Here is a 19,939-nt window from a genome sequence, read left to right as displayed (position 1 = left end):
GAGGCGGCGTTACTAAGAGCTTCTTAGCTGACTGTTGGGAACTGTGCTGTCACGTTTTTGACGTGAAATAAATTCTGGTTTTTATTTTGGCGATATAACGCACATTAAAGCCATGTCTCTTCACGTACCTAAAGCCCCTGGTTTTGCACAGATGTTGAAGGAAGGCGCCAAGGTAAAATATTTTTTAATATCAAGGGTATTTGAGTAGTTCTGTATCGATGTGTAGTTGTCTCGAGACTGGAACCTCATATTTGTGAGTAGGCCTAGAAAGGAAAAAAACTTACAAAGAAATATATATGTAAATGTCACATGTATCTTGTGACGGTATTTGATTCCGTTATCATCTTTTCTTTTTTAGTTTATGTCGTTCGGCGTTAAGTTCAATTGTTACCTATTTCTTTTCCAGCCACCACGTGCTGCTCATTATATTCTCATTTGCTGTTGCAAAATAAATCTATCTCATTTGGCGAGGTGGAAAATTGATGTTTGGGTGATCGGTTTTATTTAGTTTTTAGTCCGTTTTGCGCCTCTGTCGCTGTATTTATTTAGATTTGAGTAGTATTAATCAAATTTAAACAATAGTGGCCTCATCGCACCGTTTCCAGAGTCTGTCAAAATGAGCAAGTAATAGGTAAGTTGCCATTTTGTTTGGTAACCGATTTATTTTTCGTTTCATCATTTTATCGTCAGGTCCTTAAGGAGTGTTTGGTAGTAACTGGTATAATACTGTAAATGTTGACGTGATGAACTGCATCTTAACTGGATATTAAGTAATCTTTTAAACGGAGTCCTTCTGTATCGTTTGCTGAGTAAACGTGTGGAGAATTTTGTTTAAAAAGTTTTGTTTTTAGTTCAGAAATGATCTTGCATTCGACTGTACATTGTTTGCTTTTCTGTATGTACTCAATGTAAAATTTTCGATGTGTTTGTAGATTTTTAATTGTTTTAGTCCCTTGGTTACATGAAAACTAGTAATCTTGCATAGTAGACGTTAAAAAAAAATGGGTATGAAGGAAGAGAGCAGCGGTTAAGTCAGAGTTCCTGGCTTCTAAATATGGCAGTATCATGAATTATGTGCCCTGTAAATACTGTTTTTATTAAATTAAGGTATTTACGTAGAAACTGAGTACTCATTCAAAAAAAGCCATGCCTCTAAAACCATTCATTGCCTATTTGTTTTTTACTAATCACCTTTTATTGTAAAATAATGTAATTTTGTCATTTTAAATGGAAGTATTTTTATGGTTATAAAATTGTGCAATGTTTGTTTTATTTTTCTCTAGCATTACTCTGGACTTGAAGAAGCAATCTTTAGAAACATACAAGCATGTAAAGAGTTGTCTCAAACAACACGAACAGCGTATGGACCAAATGGTATGAAAAATACTACTTTGTTTATTGAATTTTTTATTTGATGATCACTAGGTTTTGCTCACTTGTTTTTTTCCCCGGTGTTAAACCAATGACAAAAGCCAGAGCTGCGCAAAATATTTGTCCATGTATTAATTTTTTATGTACACAATTGATAATAGTTTTGGATCGGTACTAAAATTTTGACTTTGGTACTGATAATAATTTTTAGACTGTATTTTTAGTACTGTTACCAAAATTGCTCTGAATCAAATAGCTGATAACACCAGAATCCACCCATCAGCCTCCCCGGCGCACTGTTCCATTACCCAACACTCAGCACAACTTTACCTTCTTGATTGCCGTCAAGTCCCCCATGAGGTTCTGATTGCATCAGTGTGTGTACGGTACACCCCCAAAATTCGCGGGGGTTATGTTCCTGGAGCACCCGCGATTTGTGAAAAATGTTGTTTAAAAAATGCCTAATTTTATAGTTTAAACCCTAAATACTGTGGGGCAAAAAAGTATTTAGTCAGCCACCAATTGTGCAAGTTCTCCCACTTAAAAAGATGAGAGAGGCCTGTAATTTTCATCATAGGTATACCTCAACTATGAGAGACAAAATGAGGGGAAAAAAAATCCAGAAAATCACATTGTCTGATTTTTTGAAGAATTTATTTGCAAATTATGGTGGAAAAAAAGTATTTGGTCAATAACAAAAGTTCATCTTAAAACTTTGTTATATACCCTTAGTTGGCAATGACAGAGGTCAAACGTTTTCTGTAAGTCTTCACAAGGTTTTCACACACTGTTGCTGGTATTTTGGCCCATTCCTCCATGCAGATCTCCTCTAGAGCAGTGATGTTTTGGGGCTGTCGCTGGGCAACACGGACTTTCAACTCCCTCCAAAGATTTTCTATGGGGTTGAGATCTGGAGACTGGCTAGGCCACTCCAGGACCTTGAAATGCTTCTTACGAAGCCACTCCTTCATTACCCGGGCGGTGTGTTTGGGATCATTGTCATGCTGAAAGACCCAGCCACGTTTCATCTTCAATGCCCTTGCTGATGGAAGGAGGTTTTCACTCAAAATCTGACGATACATGGCCCCATTTATTCTTTCCTTTACACGGATCAGTCGTCCTGGTCCCTTTGCAGAAAAACAGCCCCAAAGCATGATGTTTCCACCCCCATGCTTTACAGTAGGTATGGTGTTCTTTGGATGCAACTCAGCATTCTTTCTCCTCCAAACACGACGAGTAGAGTTTTTACCAAAAAGTTCTATTTTGGTTTCATCTGACCATATGACATTCTCACAGTCCTCTTCTGGATCATCCAAATGCTCTCTAGCAAACTTCAGACGGGCCTGCACATGTACTGGCTTAAGCAGGGGGACACGTCTGGCACTGCAGGATTTGAGTCCCTGGCGGCGTAGTGTGTTACTGATGGTACCCTTTGTTACTTTGGTCCCAGCTCTCTGCAGGTCATTCACTAGGCTCACCGTTCTTGTGATCATTTTGACCCAACGGGGTGAGATCTTGCATGGAGCCCCAGATCGAGGGAGATTATCAGTGGTCTTGTCATCCATTTTCTAATAATTGCTCCCACAGTTGATTTCTTCACACCAAGCTGCTTACCTATTGCAGATTCAGTCTTCCCAGCCTGGTGCAGGTCTACAATTTTGTCTCTGGTGTCCTTTGACAGCTCTTTGGTCTTGGCGATAGTGGAGTTTGGAGTGTGACTGTTTGAGGTTGTGGACAGGTTTCTTTTATATTGATAACGAGTTCAAACAGGTGCCATTAATACAGGTAACGAGTGGAGGACAGAGGAGCCTTTTACAGAAGAGGTTACAGGTCTGTGAGAGCCAGAAATCCTGCTTGTTTGTAGGTGACCAAATACTTATTTTCCACCATAATTTGCAAATAAATTCTTTAAAATCAGACAATGTGATTTTCTGGATTTTTTTTCTCATTTTGTCTCTCATAGTTGAGGTATACCTATGATGAAAATTACAGGCCTCTCTCATCTTTTTAAGTGGGAGAACTTGCACAATTGGTGGCTGACTAAATATTTTTTGCCCCACTGTATGCCCCCAAAACACTTTTAATTTAATTTCAAACTCAGCTTAATACATTACCTAAAAAAAGAATGTAAAGGTAAACCTGTATACTGTACTGCTATGTGTCCCGCAGTGCTAGAATGTACAGTACTGATGTTACCACTATATGTACTGTAGTTCATGCAAGCACGTTTTCATTGCCAAAAGCCTTAGAAGGTGCTGGGCGTTTCAACGGCATCTTGGGGCTTTAACCCTTAAATTGCCACATACTTGGGTGGATAATGCATCCCTGGACGCCAAATACTTTTTTGCTGCACTTTAAGTAAACGTCACAATTCACAAAGAAAATGTGAAATTTTAATAGAACACATTTTTTTTCCATGCAAAGAGCATCACAATTACTGCAACACTGATCATATTACACACTGCTAATGAACTGTAAAAACTATTTTAAAAACTACTGGAACAAAGTGCAACTGACACCATGGATAAAATTTAAGTAAATCACTGAGCCAACTGTGCTTGAACTGGCAGCATGCAAACACACAGAGGTAAACGCTGACGCTGTCTCAATCCCAGAGACAATGAGGCTGCAGTGTGTCACGCTTGGGTCACAGAATTGCACAGAAACACAAGAGATTGTAGAGATAGGAACTTTATTCAGACACTTCAAACAAACATGTCTCTTTCAGAAGTAACTAGCTGCATACAGAGCTCATTTTATCGATTAAAGAATAGACAAACATCATACGGGAGCACAACCCCCAACAGGAGCAAAGGATGTCTGGGGGAGGAGAGAGAAGCAAAGCAATCGGCCAAAAAGGATAGGTGCTGTTCAGGCTTTTAAGTGAGCTCCTGCGTGCACACAAATGGCACTGGGAAATGACTATAGCTGGTTGTGGTGGTTTAAGGGTTAAGAGGAACAAAACGGAAAACACAAGAACACTTAGCTGGAGATGCATTACAGTCAATCAGCAGCAAGGAGAACTGAATAACGCTGTAGCGGTCCAGTGCCGCTAAGATTCACACCATCAAGAAGGTGGCGATTTATTTATTTTTATGGTGGAGATTCCAGGGATCCACCCAGCCTTGACCCGACCTGCACGCACTCACAGAGACAAAAACAATAAAGAATGTAATGAAAACAAATTAAATAAATGAAAACAACAGTACCACCCCTATTCCCATTACAGTGATTACACGTTAAATACAACAAAGCACCAACAAAACACACACAGTAAATCATGAAAAACGGCAATGGATGAAATGTAATGATGAAAATAGATAGTCCAGAGATCTGCATGTTGAATGGGAATGTAAAGGTAGTCCTACCGCTTGTTCCTGAAATGGTGAAGACGGGTTCAGGAGCACTTCTTGCAGGATGGCCATGAATCCACTTATAGTCCTCATGTACACAGGCAGACGCCAAACACGAAATGATCCAGGACAAAACGAATAAGTACAGGTAACCCAAGAGAAGGCAGGCAGAGAGACAGGAACTTGAAACACAAATTACAGAAACTTTTTTTTTTTTTTTTTTGCTTTTGGTCACCGGCCCCCTTTGTAAAAGCCGCGCCGACATCCTTTGACCCCAATAGCCCCAGCACCCTCCGCAGAAGACCAATCAGAGCCACTGCAGAGACTGCTGGGAGTCGCAGTTTCAAATTCTATTGGCTACTTTCATCATCCCAAGCCGAGTTTCCTCTACAGTTGCTTCCTGTTCTCTCTACAGTACAGTATTTCCACGAAAAAAGCCATAAAAATTGCGGAGGATATTTGTGGTTTCCACTAATAATTATTAGATAGGTTCAAAGGAAAAATCCACGAATGACTGAGGCTGCAAACTCTGAACCGCGACTTCGAGGGGGTCTAATGTACTTTTGTTTTGTGAAAGACTTTTTTTCCACAGCTGCTATAGTGAGTGTTGAGGTGGGGTGTGTAGGATGTTGAGAGGAAAGGTAATGTTTACTTCCAGATTTGAAAATCCCATTAAAATTTTTTTAAATACTTTTCCAGTACCTGTATACTGCACAACCTTGGTAGTGTTTGTCTGCAGCTCTTCACATACCTATGTTAAGCAATTTCATGTGCAGGAACCAGGTATGCATAATACACCAGGGAACTGCAGGCTACACGTTTTCATACTTGTTCCAAGTGGACCAATTTAGTATCCGCAACTAATGTAGCACTTTGTCTTTGAGATGTAGGAGATAAACACTCACTGAAAAGTGGAATTTTGCAGATTTCATAAAGATTTATTTGAATACAGATTTGAACCCACTAAAGAATATTTGTGTCCAATATCATGTCTTTATAGAGTTCATACAACCATGGACCACAATACTCATTACAAAACCCATAAAATGCAGTACACAAAATAAAACTGGTAACATGCAAAACATTTTTCTCAACATCATCTACTGACTGCCTCTGTTAACATCTGTTTGAAAAATAACTTTAGTCGCTGCTGTCGTAAGACATCAAGGCTGGTGAGGTCTCGACATCTTCAACACTGTCTTTCACAGATGGCATTGAAGATAGTAAAGGACACACCAGCTAGAAATAATCTGTCAGAGATGTCTGCTTCATGTGCTGCTTGAGATCTTTAGGGGTCTCGGAGTATATGAGCATAGCAGAGGTGAGATGATGTTTTACCTTGATGATGGGATTGGCACTCAGTGTCTCTAACAAGCTGATCGTGGCTGATGGTGGCTGCTAACTTTCTGGTATGAAGTTCAACTAACACCTAGGGATGGGAATTGATAAGATTTTCACGATTCCGATTCCATTTTCGATTCTGTTTAACAATTCGATTCTTTATCGATTCTCCTATCGATTCTTATTTTTAAAAAAGGAGAACACACAGGTCGATTAGCTTAGAAATTTGTTTTATATCTTATCTTTGAACAAGATAGAAATTTAGGAGTAGCATGACCTTACAAACCCAACAGTGAGATCTTAAGAGATCCACAGCCTACGGCTCCTCGATGGGGTGCCACGGGGTCCCCAGAAAAAAATTTGTAAATGTAAAATAATAAAATAAATATTCTTCTGTAGCAATAACAAAGTATAACATAAATTATTCTGTGGCAAATACACAAGAATGTCCAGTAACATTTACACTCTCCTTTTTAAAAATATATATGAGCTGAGCACTCAAAAATAAAACTACATCAGCCAGCAACAAATACAATCAACTCAAGTCCAATGGAACTGTGCACTGTGCAATTCTGCAACCATCAACTATGGAGAATTAACAGTTCTTTTGCAGAAATATAAGCATATCTGCTTTTTCAGGAAGGATACGTGATCTTTCTGGACTTATGGTCTCTCCAGCTGTGGAGAACACCCTCTCAGACGGGGTAGAGGATGCCTGCACACACAGAAAGCTTTCAGCCAGTCCTGACAGCAGGGGCAGAGTCTCTCTCTTGCTCCACCACCATAGGGTGGCGTTATCCTTGCAGGGGATGGGGGTTAGGCTTCTATACAGCTGGATCTCCTGATCCACTCTCTGGGCCAGGGAAAGAACGGGCTGCCGTTGTTGGAATGACTGCAGCTCATTGTCCTCATCTTCAAAGAGTTCCTCCAAGGCCGTTTTTTTTTTTTGCTTTACTGGTGGCACCTGAAATGAAATGGACATAATAAAAAATTAAGCAAAAAATGAACAATCCATGACATCTAAATTATCATCACAATGAGCTAAACTTACATAGTCTTCTTCATCCTCATCTTCATCTTCGAACAACTCTCCCTGTGTGTCTCCTTGCTCCAGATGCTTGAGTAGAAAGTGACAAATAAACAAACAAATCAAACTAAGTACCACAGATCCATAGATGAAAGGTCTCACTCTCACAATGGAAATGTGCTACAATGAAAGACACTGTCAAATTGAAATACCTCATCTGCTCCTGCCTCTGTGTTTGCTGCAATTGCTGCTTCCCTGATCCTGTCCCAGACTTCATCCTTATCCATTTTGGATTTAAATCGGGGGTCCAAGATGGTGGCCTCCTCCAGGAATCTCTGGATATCAGCGTCCTTAAATTTTTAAAAAGGAGGAAAATGTGACATCGTGACTATCCTTAAGTATTTATAACTGTCATTTTATTTATGATAAATAAATCATCAATTGTACCTGGTATCGTTTGGAAAGATCTTTCCAAATGTTCTCCTTTATGCTCCTTGTGAAGGCAGAGTCATCTTCTTGTACGGTGTAGTGTTGCTGTAGCTTTTGCAGGATGGGCAAAATCTCACCACAGGTCGGACTTTTGTCTCTGGAGACTGCTAGTGTGGAGGTGTAGTGCTTCCGCATGAGCAGCACAAATTCCTCTGCTTTTCTTAAGTCATCATTGCCCATTTTAGCCAGTCTGCAATATCAACAAAACAAAAATACAACAGATATGTTGCATAAAACAAACAAAAACAAAACCTGAGTCCAAGTTGAGCCATATTATCATTATTTTTCAATATTACTCACCTTTCCTTTTCCATGGACTTTCTTATCCGTGGATCGATGGCTGCAGCCTGGATGGCAGGAAACTGCTCGCAGAATCTCTCCATCATCAAATACAGAGAGTTCCATCTGGTCTTTACATCTAGGAGGAGCATATGCTTGGGCAGCTCTGAGGGGTAACACATCCACAACTTAAATGCTAATGTAATATTCCTTATCTTAGTTTATGAATTTAATTTGATCATGATCTAATGATTTACATGTACACAATCTTAAAAAACAATTTACTATGCTTACTGAGCAATTCTTGCTTGTCCTTCAGGACCACTTTTGCCATGTGGGACCTCTTCATCCATACAATCACAGAGCGAATTCTTGCTGCCCAGTTGGAAATGGCAGGACAGTTGTAGAGCTTCTGAGCTCCAAGGTTCAGGGTGTGTGCAAAGCATGGAAACTTGAGAATTTGTAGCTTTTTGACAGCTACATCCATGTTGGCCGCATTATCAACAGTGGCTGCCACAACCTTGTCTTTGATACCATACTCCTCCAAGATCTCATCAATCTCCTCTGCTACAGCTGTCCCTGTCTGTGCCTGGTACACTGGTTTAGTTTTGAGGACTTTTTCTTGAGCCTGGCCATTCCTGACATAATGCAGCGTTACTGTGAGGTAATGATCTTGACTAAAACTTGTCCATCCATCTGCAGTGATGGCTGCCTTCAACACATGTTTCAGCTCAGAAATCAGATTTGCCTGCATACCAAGCGGGGATCAAGTGGTTGGTTACACTGTCTCTGTTTGGGGCTTTGTACTTAGGGTTCAGAGTCTTTGTCATTTCTCTAAAAGATATATAAATGGAAACGGATGAAACATCTGGTAAGAGGAGAACATGCAACTTTGACATTCCCTGACTTAGCCTACAATTAAACACATTCACTTACCGAAAATCGGGGGCATCTACTGTGGTAAATGGGTGCAAGCCTTTTACCACAAACTTAGCCACTGCTCGGTGACATTCATCTATCCTGGCCTGTGTCATTTTACTTTTCCCCGCCTCTGTAAAAGGAAACGCTACCGGTAGACTGCAGCGAGAACTGCCAGCATCTGAGACAGCCAGACTCTGTCTGTCTCTCTCGTCATGGTCATCTAAATGCAATGCACAGTAATAGCAGGTTTTGCAATGAGGCAAATCGCGCTAACATAATATGCAATGTTAGTTGATTAGTTACCTGCCGTATTAACGGGAGAGGACGTGCAAACGTTATCGCTGCTGCTGGGTTCAGATTCACTAGTCCGGAGCGGATCAAAAACACGACATTCATTTAAGGTTATCGCGTGTTTTGTGAGCAAATGCTTTTGCATATTCGTAGTGTTTCCTCCCTTTGATGAAATATCTACTTTGCAAGTATTGCAAGTTGCCCTGTTGTCATCCTTTCTCGTAAAGTATAACCAAACTTTTGAGCGTTTGTGCCGCTTAGGTGCCATGTTTCCTGCTGGGTAAATGACGCTACGCAACGTGGTGACGTCATTCGAGGTGACTGGAATTGATAGGGGAATCGTTTGCAAAAATGGCAAACAATTCCAAGGAATTGAAACAGTGGGAACCGGTTCTCAATTCCCATCCCTACTAATACCTTTTTTTTTTTTTCTTCACTAAGCCGTATCACTAACTTTGCATGCTTGTGTTTAGAGCCCAAAGGATGGCACTACACCATGCTTTTGGGTGCAACAGAAAACCTGATTATTTTTATTTTTTATTCATTTTTTTAAATGGAAATGGAATGGAAATATGTGATAAAGGCACAAGGAATTATTTTCTCTTAAACAGTATAGTGAACAAGTCTGGTAATGCAGCTAATGCTCCCTAAACTTGCATTGAAAAGTGAACACTTTTATCTCTTATTTTGCATAGCCGTGAGGCTCTCAAATGTGTGCAGTTGCCAACTCTTAAGTAAAAATGAGGTTACAAATAAAATATTGTAAATGCTTTGAGGCGCAAATGTTGATCGTCAACTGTATATAAAATGACAAAGCGACCAGTGCCCACAACAGGGCTGCAATGTCCAATCAACAAAGGAAACTAGCTAGGGGTGGGGGTTATGGCCATAAATTTGTATCATGATATAATTAAAAAGTTATCACAGATACAGTATCTATCATGGTATAATCTATCTGCATTTGCTTTTCAGGTTGAATCCAGTTTAGGTTCTTTGTTGGCTCAAATTTATAGGTTAATAGATGGTAGTTCTACCTGTGATATTTCTTTTCATAAGACAATTTTAATCAACTAAAGTAATAATTTTATATAGCACCTTTCCTGGGCTCAAGACTTTCTGAATGAACCAACAGCGTAACAGCAGAATAAAGATCAAATACACACACACACACACACACATATATAATACACACACACACACCCCTATACACACATACAGTGGATATAGAAAAGAATCAGCCCCTTCGAAATATTCCCTTTTTTTTTTTGCTTTACAGCCTTAAATGAAAACGCATAAAATATTTCTTCTCATCTTTACTTACTCAATGCAACCTATATCCAAGTGAACGATATCACAGCTACAGTTCATAAAAATTATTAAAAAAAAAAAAAAAAAGACTAATAAAAGAGATTAATAAAGGATCACCCCCAATGTCAATATTTTGTTGAACCACCTTTTGCTTTAATGACAGCTTTGAGTCTGTTGGGATACTCCTCTATCATCTAGATTGAGCAATAGTTGCCCACTTTTCTTTACAGTTTAACTGTTCAAGTTTAGTCAGATTGGATGGTGAGCATTGGTGGACTGCTATATTCAAATCTTTCCACAGATTTTCAATGAGATTAAGGTCTGGGCTCTGACTGGGCTACACAAGGACATTCACTTTTTTCTCCTTCAGCCACTGTGTAGTCAATTTTGCTGTGTGCTTCGGGTTGTTGTTGTATTGAAAGTAGTGCTGGCCGGTATACTAGTTCATACCGAAAACCGGTTTTTATTTTTTTTATGATATGGATTTTTCTTATACCGCAACACCGGTTTAAATTGCCTAAACGACGTTCGGAACATGGCGCAGCGTGAAACTGTTTAAGTGGGGACCTTTTTCACTGCTACACCACCAAATAGTGGGCGGTAGCATAGGTATGCCGCGCGGTGAAAATGGACAGAGAGCATTCCGAAACTGAACTAAAAGTAAAGTTGAACATGATGAACAGAAGAACTTTTGCTGAAAAAAAGGAGTCACGTCCGTCGCCTGGAGATACTTTAGTTTTAAAAGGTCAGATGTGTAAATACTGTTTCTATACTACTGGATAATACTGCAAGCCAAGTTGTATTTTTTTTGTTTGTTTTCAATACAGTGTAATGTACCTGGGTACTGTGTAATAGTGTGACGACATGTTGACTTTATTCTCGACATTTCTACTTTATTCTCGCCGTTTATGTCAAGATTAAAGTCGACATGTTGACTTTATTCTCGTAATTTGTCATTAAAGTAGAACATCGTAAACTAAACTTCATCCTAAAATGAATATTTAATTTACTAGATTTTCTCAAACCCCGTCATAAGTTATATAGCACATTAAATGCTTTGTGTTAAGTGATTCTTAAACTGACTTCTTCTTGCACTAAGAGGAGGCGCCGGCAGCGATCGCCGCACAGAATACATTCACTTCATGATCTTCCTGCTCTCTGAACATTTAGAATGCTAAGATAAATACTTAATATCATTTTCATGGTGAAATGCATTAAAGCATGCATTAATCATATGGGGGCATGGCAGCGTGCCTGCCTTGCATTTGCATGTTTTTCTGGTGGGTTTACTCAGCGTGCTTCAGTTTCCTTTCAAAGTCATGTAGGATGTGGGGTTTTGTTGTGCTATATTGACCCTGCCAGTGTATGTTTTGCTTGTATTCATCCTGCGATGTGCTGGCGACTCATTCAGAGATGGGCGCAACTCTGAATGGATGGTATAATTAAACATGTATAACAAAGATATTTTTAAAGTTCTGAACACTCCGTGGGCTAAGTTTGTAACTAGTTTTAATTTCACAAAGACGTTTATCGTGTGGTGATTGGTTATGTGGAGAAAGAAAAATGAAAGATAGGAATTGGGGTTTTGGTACGTCAGATAGAGACAGCACGCGTGGAATAAAGAGCCTGCTCAGAAGAACATCCATTGAATTCTGTGTTAGTGTTTCCGACCACCAGATCACAAACCCAACATTTACACAATATTTAAGTTAAACCTGTGCGATATCCATTCATACATCCAGTTCTTTGGAGCCTCGTCACACCTGCCATAAAGTTCTCTACACTGAATATACACCTGGGGACCCCTTACTGCGAGGGAGCAGCACTACCGCCTCACTACCGTGCTTGTTTAATACCTGCTTTAATGCATTTCATCATGAAAATGATATCAAGTATTTATCTTAGCATTCTAAATTTTCAGAGAGCAGGAATATCATGAAGTGAATGGATTCTGTGCGGTGATCGCTGTCTCCTCTTAGTGCGGGAGAAGTCAGTTTAAGAAGCGTAGTGATTAACAACTGGGTAGGGGAGCACTTAACACAAAGCATTTAATGTGCTACATTAACTTATGACGGGGTTTGAGAAAATCTAGTAAATTAAACAATGATTTTAGGATGAAGTTTAGTTTACGACATTCTACTTTAATTATAAAGTAAACTATGAGAATAAAGTGGAAATGTCGACTTTATTCTCGACATATAGTTTGATTTTTTCTTCCCCGTGTCCGTATTTTTTTCTTCACCGTGGCCCTAATATGATTCTGTAGGGCTATACCACAAATACCCCTCCTTTAACCGTCACCTTATCGTGGTGGAGGGGTTTGCGTGTCCCAATGATCCTAGGAGCTCTGTTTTCCGGGGCTTTATGCCCCTGGTAGGGCCACCCAAGGCAAACTGGTCCTAGGTGAGGGATGAGACAAAGAGCGGTTAAACAAACCTCCTATGAAGAAAAACCATTTTGGACGGCGTTTTCCCTTGCCCGGACGCGGGTCACCGGGGCCCCACTCTGGAGCCAGGCCTGGAGGTGGGGCTCGATGGCGAGCGCCTGGTGGCCGGGCCTGCACCCATGGGGCTCGGCCGGGCACAGCCCGAAGAGGCAACGTGGGTCCCCCCTTCCCATGGGCTCACCACCTATGGGAGGGGCCAAGGAGGTCGGGTGCAGTGTGAGTTGGGTGGTGGCCGAAGGCGGGGACCTTGGCGGTCCGATCCTCGGCTACAGAAACTGGCTCTTGGGACGTGGAATGTCACCTCTCTGAAGGGGAAGGAGCCTGAGCTAGTGCGCGAAGTTGAGAGGTTCCGGCTAGATATAGTCGGGCTCACCTCGACGCACAGCTTGGACTCTGGAACCAATCTCCTTGAGAGGGGCTGGACTCTCTACCACTCTGGAGTTGCCCCCGGTGAGAGGCACCGAGCAGGTGTGGGTATACTTATTGCCCCCCAACTTAGAGCCTGTACATTGGGGTTTACCCCAGTGGACGAGAGGGTAGCCTCCCTTCGCCTTCGGGTGGGGGGACGGGTCCTAACTATTGTTTGTGCGTATGCACCGAACAGCAGTTCGGAGTACCCACCCTTTTTGGAGTCCCTGGAGGGGGTGCTAGAGGGCATACCTTCTGGGGACTCCCTCGTTCTGCTGGGAGACTTCAATGCTCACGTGGGCAATGACAGTGAGACCTGGAAGGGCGTGATTGGGAAGAATGGCCCCCCTGATCTGAACCCGAGCGGTGTTTTGTTATTGGACTTCTGTGCTCGTCACGGATTGTCCATAACGAACACCATGTTCAAGCATAGGGGTGTTCATATGTGCACTTGGCACCAGGACACCCTAGGCCTCAGTTCGATGATCGACTTTGTGGTCGTGTCGTCGGACTTGCGGCCACATGTCTTGGACACTCGGGTGAAGAGAGGGGCGGAGCTGTCAACTGATCACCACCTGGTGGTGAGTTGGCTTCGATGGTGGGGGAGGATGCCGGTCAGGCGTGGTAGGCCCAAACGTGTTGTGAGGGTCTGCTGGGAACGTCTGGCAGAGCCCCCTGTCAGAAGTAGCTTCAACTCCCACCTCCGGCAGAACTTCGACCACATCCCGAGGGAGGTGGGGGACATTGAGTCCGAATGGGCCATGTTCCGTGCCTCTATTGTTGAGGCAGCTGACCGGAGCTGTGGCCGTAAGGTGGTCGGTGCCTGTCGTGGCGGCCATCCCCGAAGGATGCCGTCAAGCTGAAGAAGGAGTCCTACAGGACCCTTTTGTCCTGTGGGACCCCGGAGGCAGCTGATAGGTACCAGCAGGCCAAGCGGAATGCGGCTTTGGTGGTTGCTGAGGCAAAAACTCGGGCGTGGGAGGAGTTTGGGGAGGCCATGGAGAATGACTTTCGGACAGCTTCAAGGAGATTCTGGTCCACCATCCGGCGTCTCAGGAAGGGGAAGCAGTGCAGTATCAACACTGTATATGGTGGGGATGGTGCGCTGCTGACCTCGACTCGGGACGTTGTGGGTCGGTGGGGGGAATACTTCGAAGACCTCCTCAATCCCATTAACATGCCTTCCAATGAGGAAGCAGAGCCTGGGGACTCAGAGGTGGGCTCCCCCATCTCTGGGACTGAGGTCACCGAGGTGGTCAAAAAACTCCTTGGTGGCAGGGCCCCAGGGGTGGATGAGATACGCCCGGAGTTCCTCAAGGCTCTGGATGTTGTAGGACTGTCTTGGCTGACACGCGTCTGCAACATCGCATGGACATCAGGGACAGTGCCTCTGGATTGGCAGACCGGGGTGGTGGTCCCCCTCTTTAAGAAGGGGGATCGGAGGGTGTGTTCCAACTACAGAGGGATCACATTCCTCAGCCTCCCTGGAAAACTCTATTCAGGGGTCCTGGAGAGGAGGGTCCGTCGGATAGTTGAGCCTCGGATTCAGGAGGAACAGTGTGGTTTTCGTCCTGGTCGCGGAACAGTGGACCAGCTCTATACCCTTAGCAGGGTCCTGGAGGGTGCATGGGAGTTTGCCCAACCAGTCTACATGTGTTTTGTGGACTTAGAAAAGGCATTCGACCGTGTCCCTCGGGGAATCCTGTGGGGGGTACTCCGAGAGTATGGGGTACCGGCCCCCCTGATAAGGGCTGTTCAGTCCCTGTACGATCAGTGCCAGAGCTTGGTCCGCATTGCCGGCAGTAAGTCGAACCCGTTTCCAGTGAGAGTTGGACTCCGCCAGGGCTGCCCTTTGTCACCGATTCTGTTCATAACTTTTATGGACAGAATTTCTAGGCGCAGCCAGGGTGTTGAGGGGGTCCGGTTTGGTGGGCTCAGGATTGGGTCACTGCTTTTTGCAGATGATGTTGTCCTGTTTGCTTCATCAGGCCGTGATCTTCAGCTCTCTCTGGATCGGTTCGCAGCCGAGTGTGAAGCGGCTGGGATGAGAATCAGCACCTCCAAATCCGAGACCATGGTCCTCAACCGGAAAAGGGTGGAGTGCCCTCTCAGGGTTGGTAGCGAGATCCTGCCCCAAGTGGAGGAGTTCAAGTATCTCGGGGTCTTGTTCACGAGTGAGGGAAGAATGGAGCGTGAGATCGACAGGCGTATCGGTGCGGCATCCGCAGTAATGCGGGCGTTGCATCGGTCTGTCGTGGTGAAAAAGTAGCTGAGCCGCAAGGCGAAGCTCTCAATTTACCAGTCGATCTATGTTCCTACCCTCACCTATGGTCATGAGCTATGGGTAGTGACCGAAAGAACGAGATCGCGAATACAAGCGGCTGAAATGAGTTTCCTCCGCAGGGTGTCTGGGCTTTCCCTTAAAGATAGGGTGAGAAGCTCAGTCATCCGGGAGGGGCTCAGAGTAGAGCCGCTGCTCCTCCGCATCGAGAGGAGTCAGATGAGGTGGCTCGGGCATCTGATCAGGATGCCTCCTGGACGCCTCCCTGGTGAGGTGTTCCAGGCACGTCCAACCGGGAGGAGGCCCCAGGGAAGACCCAGGACACGCTGGAGGGACTATGTCTCTCGACTGGCCTGGGAACGCCTTGGGATTCTCCCGGAAGAGCTAGAAGAAGTGGCTGGGGAGAGGGAAGTCTGGGCATCTCTGCTCAAGCTGCTGCCCCCGCGACCCGACCTCGGATAAGCGGGAGACAATGGATGGATGGATATACCACAAATAGCATTATAAATGCAAGTTTTATTATTTATGCATATAGCTTAGCTTGAAGCAAGGTCCATATTAATGCAGTTTGCCTAAATGATGGTTCAGTTGGTAAAGATGTCATCACCAAGATTGCACTTTTTGTTTTATTTTAATTTGGTGAGTACTGTGTAATGCACCTGGGCTTAAAGCCTTGAAGTAATAGTGCAACTATCAGTAATAATACTATTATTTATTTTATTGTTATTATTTATTAGTTTGAATATTATGCAGTTTAATGATGGTAAATTTGTTTAAAAAGTCACTTTAATGTGTCAGTGGACAGATGGTTAACATTAACAGAAAGTGTAGTTGTTTTACACAAAATGTTTACTATTTATTCCTTTTCTAAGACATGTTCAGTGCAATACAACTTTTGACAAGCACTTCTGGATATTTTACTAAGTCTAAATGCCTCTTTGGATGGTTGAAAATATGTTGTCAAAATTATAGTTTAAGTTTTTGCAAAATTTGTTCAATAAAAAGGTTCTATATTTTGACTGCATCTGTCATGCAATGTGATTCCTTTTCTTCATTAGTGCCACCCCCTTGAAAACTATCACTTTATGGGGTCATGCAAACCTGTATTAATACTTGTGTGCACATTAAAATGTTTTTTTTGTACATTGTACAATGCACGTGACAGTGGAATAGGTTATTCTTAGCCAGTAACTGCAGTGGAAAATGTGGTTAACATCCACTCATACATGGGGAAAAAAATACAGTTGAATACCGTGAAACCGGGATAATTTAGAAAAATACCGTGATATAGAATTTTGGTCATACCGCCCACCCCTAATTGAAAGGTGAACATTCTGCCCATCTTCAAGTTTCTGGCAGAGGGTAGCAGGTTTTCCTCAAGAATTTGACGGTATTTTCCCCCTTCCATTTTTCCTTCTACCCTGACGAGAGCCCTGCGGCAGAGAAACACCCCCACAACAGGATGCTGCCAGCTCCATGCTTTACTGTAGGTATGGTGTTTTGTGAATAGTGCGCTGCATTGGATTTCCGCCAGGTGTACCGTTTGGTATTGAGGCCAAAGAGTTCGAATTTGGCCAGTAACCAATGTCTGCAATGGAAATGGTGGTTACTTAAACTTGATTGAGTTAACAAATATTATTTAGCAGGGGGTTTATCCTTTATTAATCTCAGTATTTCTTGTTTTTCATTTAAAATTCTTCTGATCTGTAGCTGTGATATCTTTCATTTGGATGTCTTAGATTGCATTGAGTAAGTAAAGCTGGAAAAAATATTGGTTTGTGTGTTATCATTTAAGGCTGTTAAGCAAAAAAAAAAATGGGAATATTTCGAAGGGGGTGATTCTTTTCTGTTCCCACTGTGTGTGTGTATGATATATAGATATATAATATAGGTGTGTGTGTATTGTAAGAAAGGTCACTATATTGCGCCTGACACAGACTGGACTCGGAGGCACGTATAAAAACGAAGAAACTTTTATTTTTCTTCTGCTGGAGGGCACGTCTTTCCCGTAATCCCTCCAGCCACAACACAGTCCTAAGTACAGTAAGCACCACACTAACACGCCTTTTCTTTCTTCCACCACCACTCCTCCACAAGCTTTGTCCTCCTCCTCCCCCCGACTCTGGCCGCTGAGTCGTGGTCGCTGGCTCCCTTTTATTGGGTACCCGGAATCCGGGTAAGGTGAAACCAGTGTCCAAAAGGGGCCAGCCGCTCCTGTTGCAGTACCCTCTGGTGGCGCCTGCAGAACCCCACAGAGCTGCACAGAACTTCAACCCCCATGAAGCCCTGGTGGAGTCCGAGGCACTGCTGCTACCCAGGGAGGCTGCCATCTAGCATCCAGGGGTGATACTGGGCTTCCCACCCTTGTCTCCCTGGCAGATGTGAAGGGGTGTCCTGGCCAGGCATGGGCCCCGGCCCTCTGTCACAGTGTGAACGAGTGACAAAAATTACAAAGTCTCGAAAAAGGATAGGAAAGATCGCATTAGCGCAAACTAACTGAAATTATAACTTGGTGAAATAACGGAACAACGAAAAGAGATCGAATATATTGTTCGGATTTAAACTTTAAGTGGGAGACTTGTAGAATTAAAATATTCCAAAAACGTTGTTGCGGTGTGAAGTCCCGTGAGACGGAGACTTTTAACATAAGATTCTTTCAAGTCATGCCCTACTTACCACTATTTTCAAACAAGACCACGGTCATCTAACCTCATTCGTGTGAATGCTTTTATCAGACTCGCTTCCTGCACTCACAGCTCTTATAAATTTTATCAGGACAATAATTTTATAAGTTCAAAATGACACGTCAACGACAAAGCGAAGAAGAGCATGGGCAAACAATCAAGAAAGTTGTTTTATTAGAGAGAAAGAAACGATATTCACTCACAAGGCGATATACGTTGAGTTGTCACGATGCAAGTCTGAACGCAGACTCAAAATTCAATGTGACCTTGAAGAAAAGTAAATTCCACATATTGTTTTTACATAAGTTTTAAAGTTTAAAAAAATATATATATATATATAAAATAAATAAATAATATGAGTGCTGGGTGGTATACCGTTTCATACCGAAAACCGTTTTTTATTTTTATTATGATATGGATTTTTCTTATACCGCAACACTGGTTTAAATTGCCTAAACAACGTTCAGAACGTGGCGCAACGGGAAACTGTTTAAGGGGGACCTTTTTCACTGCTACACCGCCAAACAGACATACAACAGAGTACATGCAGTAGTGGAGGTATTGTGCGGTGAAAATGGACAGAGAACATTCCAAAACTGAAGCTGTAGCAGACAATAAAGTTAAACATGATGACACAGAAGAACTTTTGCTGGAAAAAGGAGTCAAGTCTGTTGTCTGGAGATACTTTGGATTTAAAAGGTCAGATGTGACCATTATCTTCAGATGTTTGAATACTGTTTCTATACTACTGGATAATACGGCAAGCCAAGTTGTACTTGTTTTATTTTTTTCAATACTGTGTAATGTACCTGGGTACTGTGTAATTGCGGATGTCAAACTGTCCAGCTCCATGCCTACAGTAGAGCCTGCCTTCCTCACCAGTTTGTCCAGGCGTGAGGCGGCCTTCTTGTTAATGCTGCCTCCCCAGCACACCACCTCGTAGAATAGAGCACTTGCCACAACCATCTGATAGAACATCTGCAGCATCTTATTGCAGATGTTGAAGGACGCCAGTCTTTTAAAGAAGTACAGCCAGCTCTGTCCTCTCTTGCACAGTGCATCAGTATTGGCAGTCCAGTCCAATTTATCATCCAGCTACACTCCCAGGTGTTTATAGGTCTGTACCCTCTGCACACAGTTCTTCTCTGATAATCACGTGGTCCAGAAGGGGCCTGAGTCTTCTAAATCCACCACCAGTTCCTTGGTTTTGCTAGTGTTCAGGTGTAAGTGGTTTGAGTCGTACCATTTAACAAAGTCCTTGATGAGGTTTCTATACTCTTCCTCCTACCCACTTCTGATGCAGCCCACGATAGCAGTTGACTTTATTCTCGACATTTCTACTTTATTCTCGACATTTATGTCTAGATTAAAGTCGACATGTTGACTTTATTCTCGTAATTTGTCATTAAAGTAGAACATCGTAAATCTAAACTTCATCTTAAAATGAATATTTAATTTACTAGATTTTCTCAAACCCCGTCGTAAGTTAAGTAGCACATTAAATGCTTTGTGTTAAATGTGCCTCTTAAATTGACTTCCTCTTACACTAAGTGGAGGTGCATGCAGCACACAGAATACATTAATTTCATGACGTTCCTGCTCCCTGAACATTTAGAATGCTAAGTACTTGATATAATTTTCATGATGAAATACATTAAAGCATGTATTAATCATGTGGATGCACGGTGGCGTGGAGGTTGCACTGCTGCTTCGCAGCAAAGGGGTCCCGGGTGTTCCCAA

At 42.7% G+C, this 19,939-nt stretch overlaps 1 protein-coding gene across 1 annotated transcript in view; it reads left to right on the top strand.

Moving 5' to 3' along the window:
• Positions 1-19,939, top strand: part of cct8 (chaperonin containing TCP1, subunit 8 (theta)) — a 167,017-nt gene continuing 147,078 nt past the window's right edge. Inside the window, exons 1-2 of the mRNA XM_051925746.1 lie at positions 1-172; positions 1,284-1,374. Coding sequence (XP_051781706.1) covers positions 113-172; positions 1,284-1,374 — 151 coding nt within the window. The 5' untranslated portion in view covers positions 1-112. The remainder of the gene's footprint in view (positions 173-1,283; positions 1,375-19,939) is intronic.

This window comes from Erpetoichthys calabaricus, chromosome 4, assembly GCF_900747795.2.
Source record: "Erpetoichthys calabaricus chromosome 4, fErpCal1.3, whole genome shotgun sequence".
NCBI classification, from domain to species: Eukaryota; Metazoa; Chordata; class Cladistia; order Polypteriformes; family Polypteridae; genus Erpetoichthys; species Erpetoichthys calabaricus.
The sequence above is the reverse complement of the archived record's forward strand: the minus strand, read 5'-3'. Positions and strand labels throughout refer to the sequence as shown.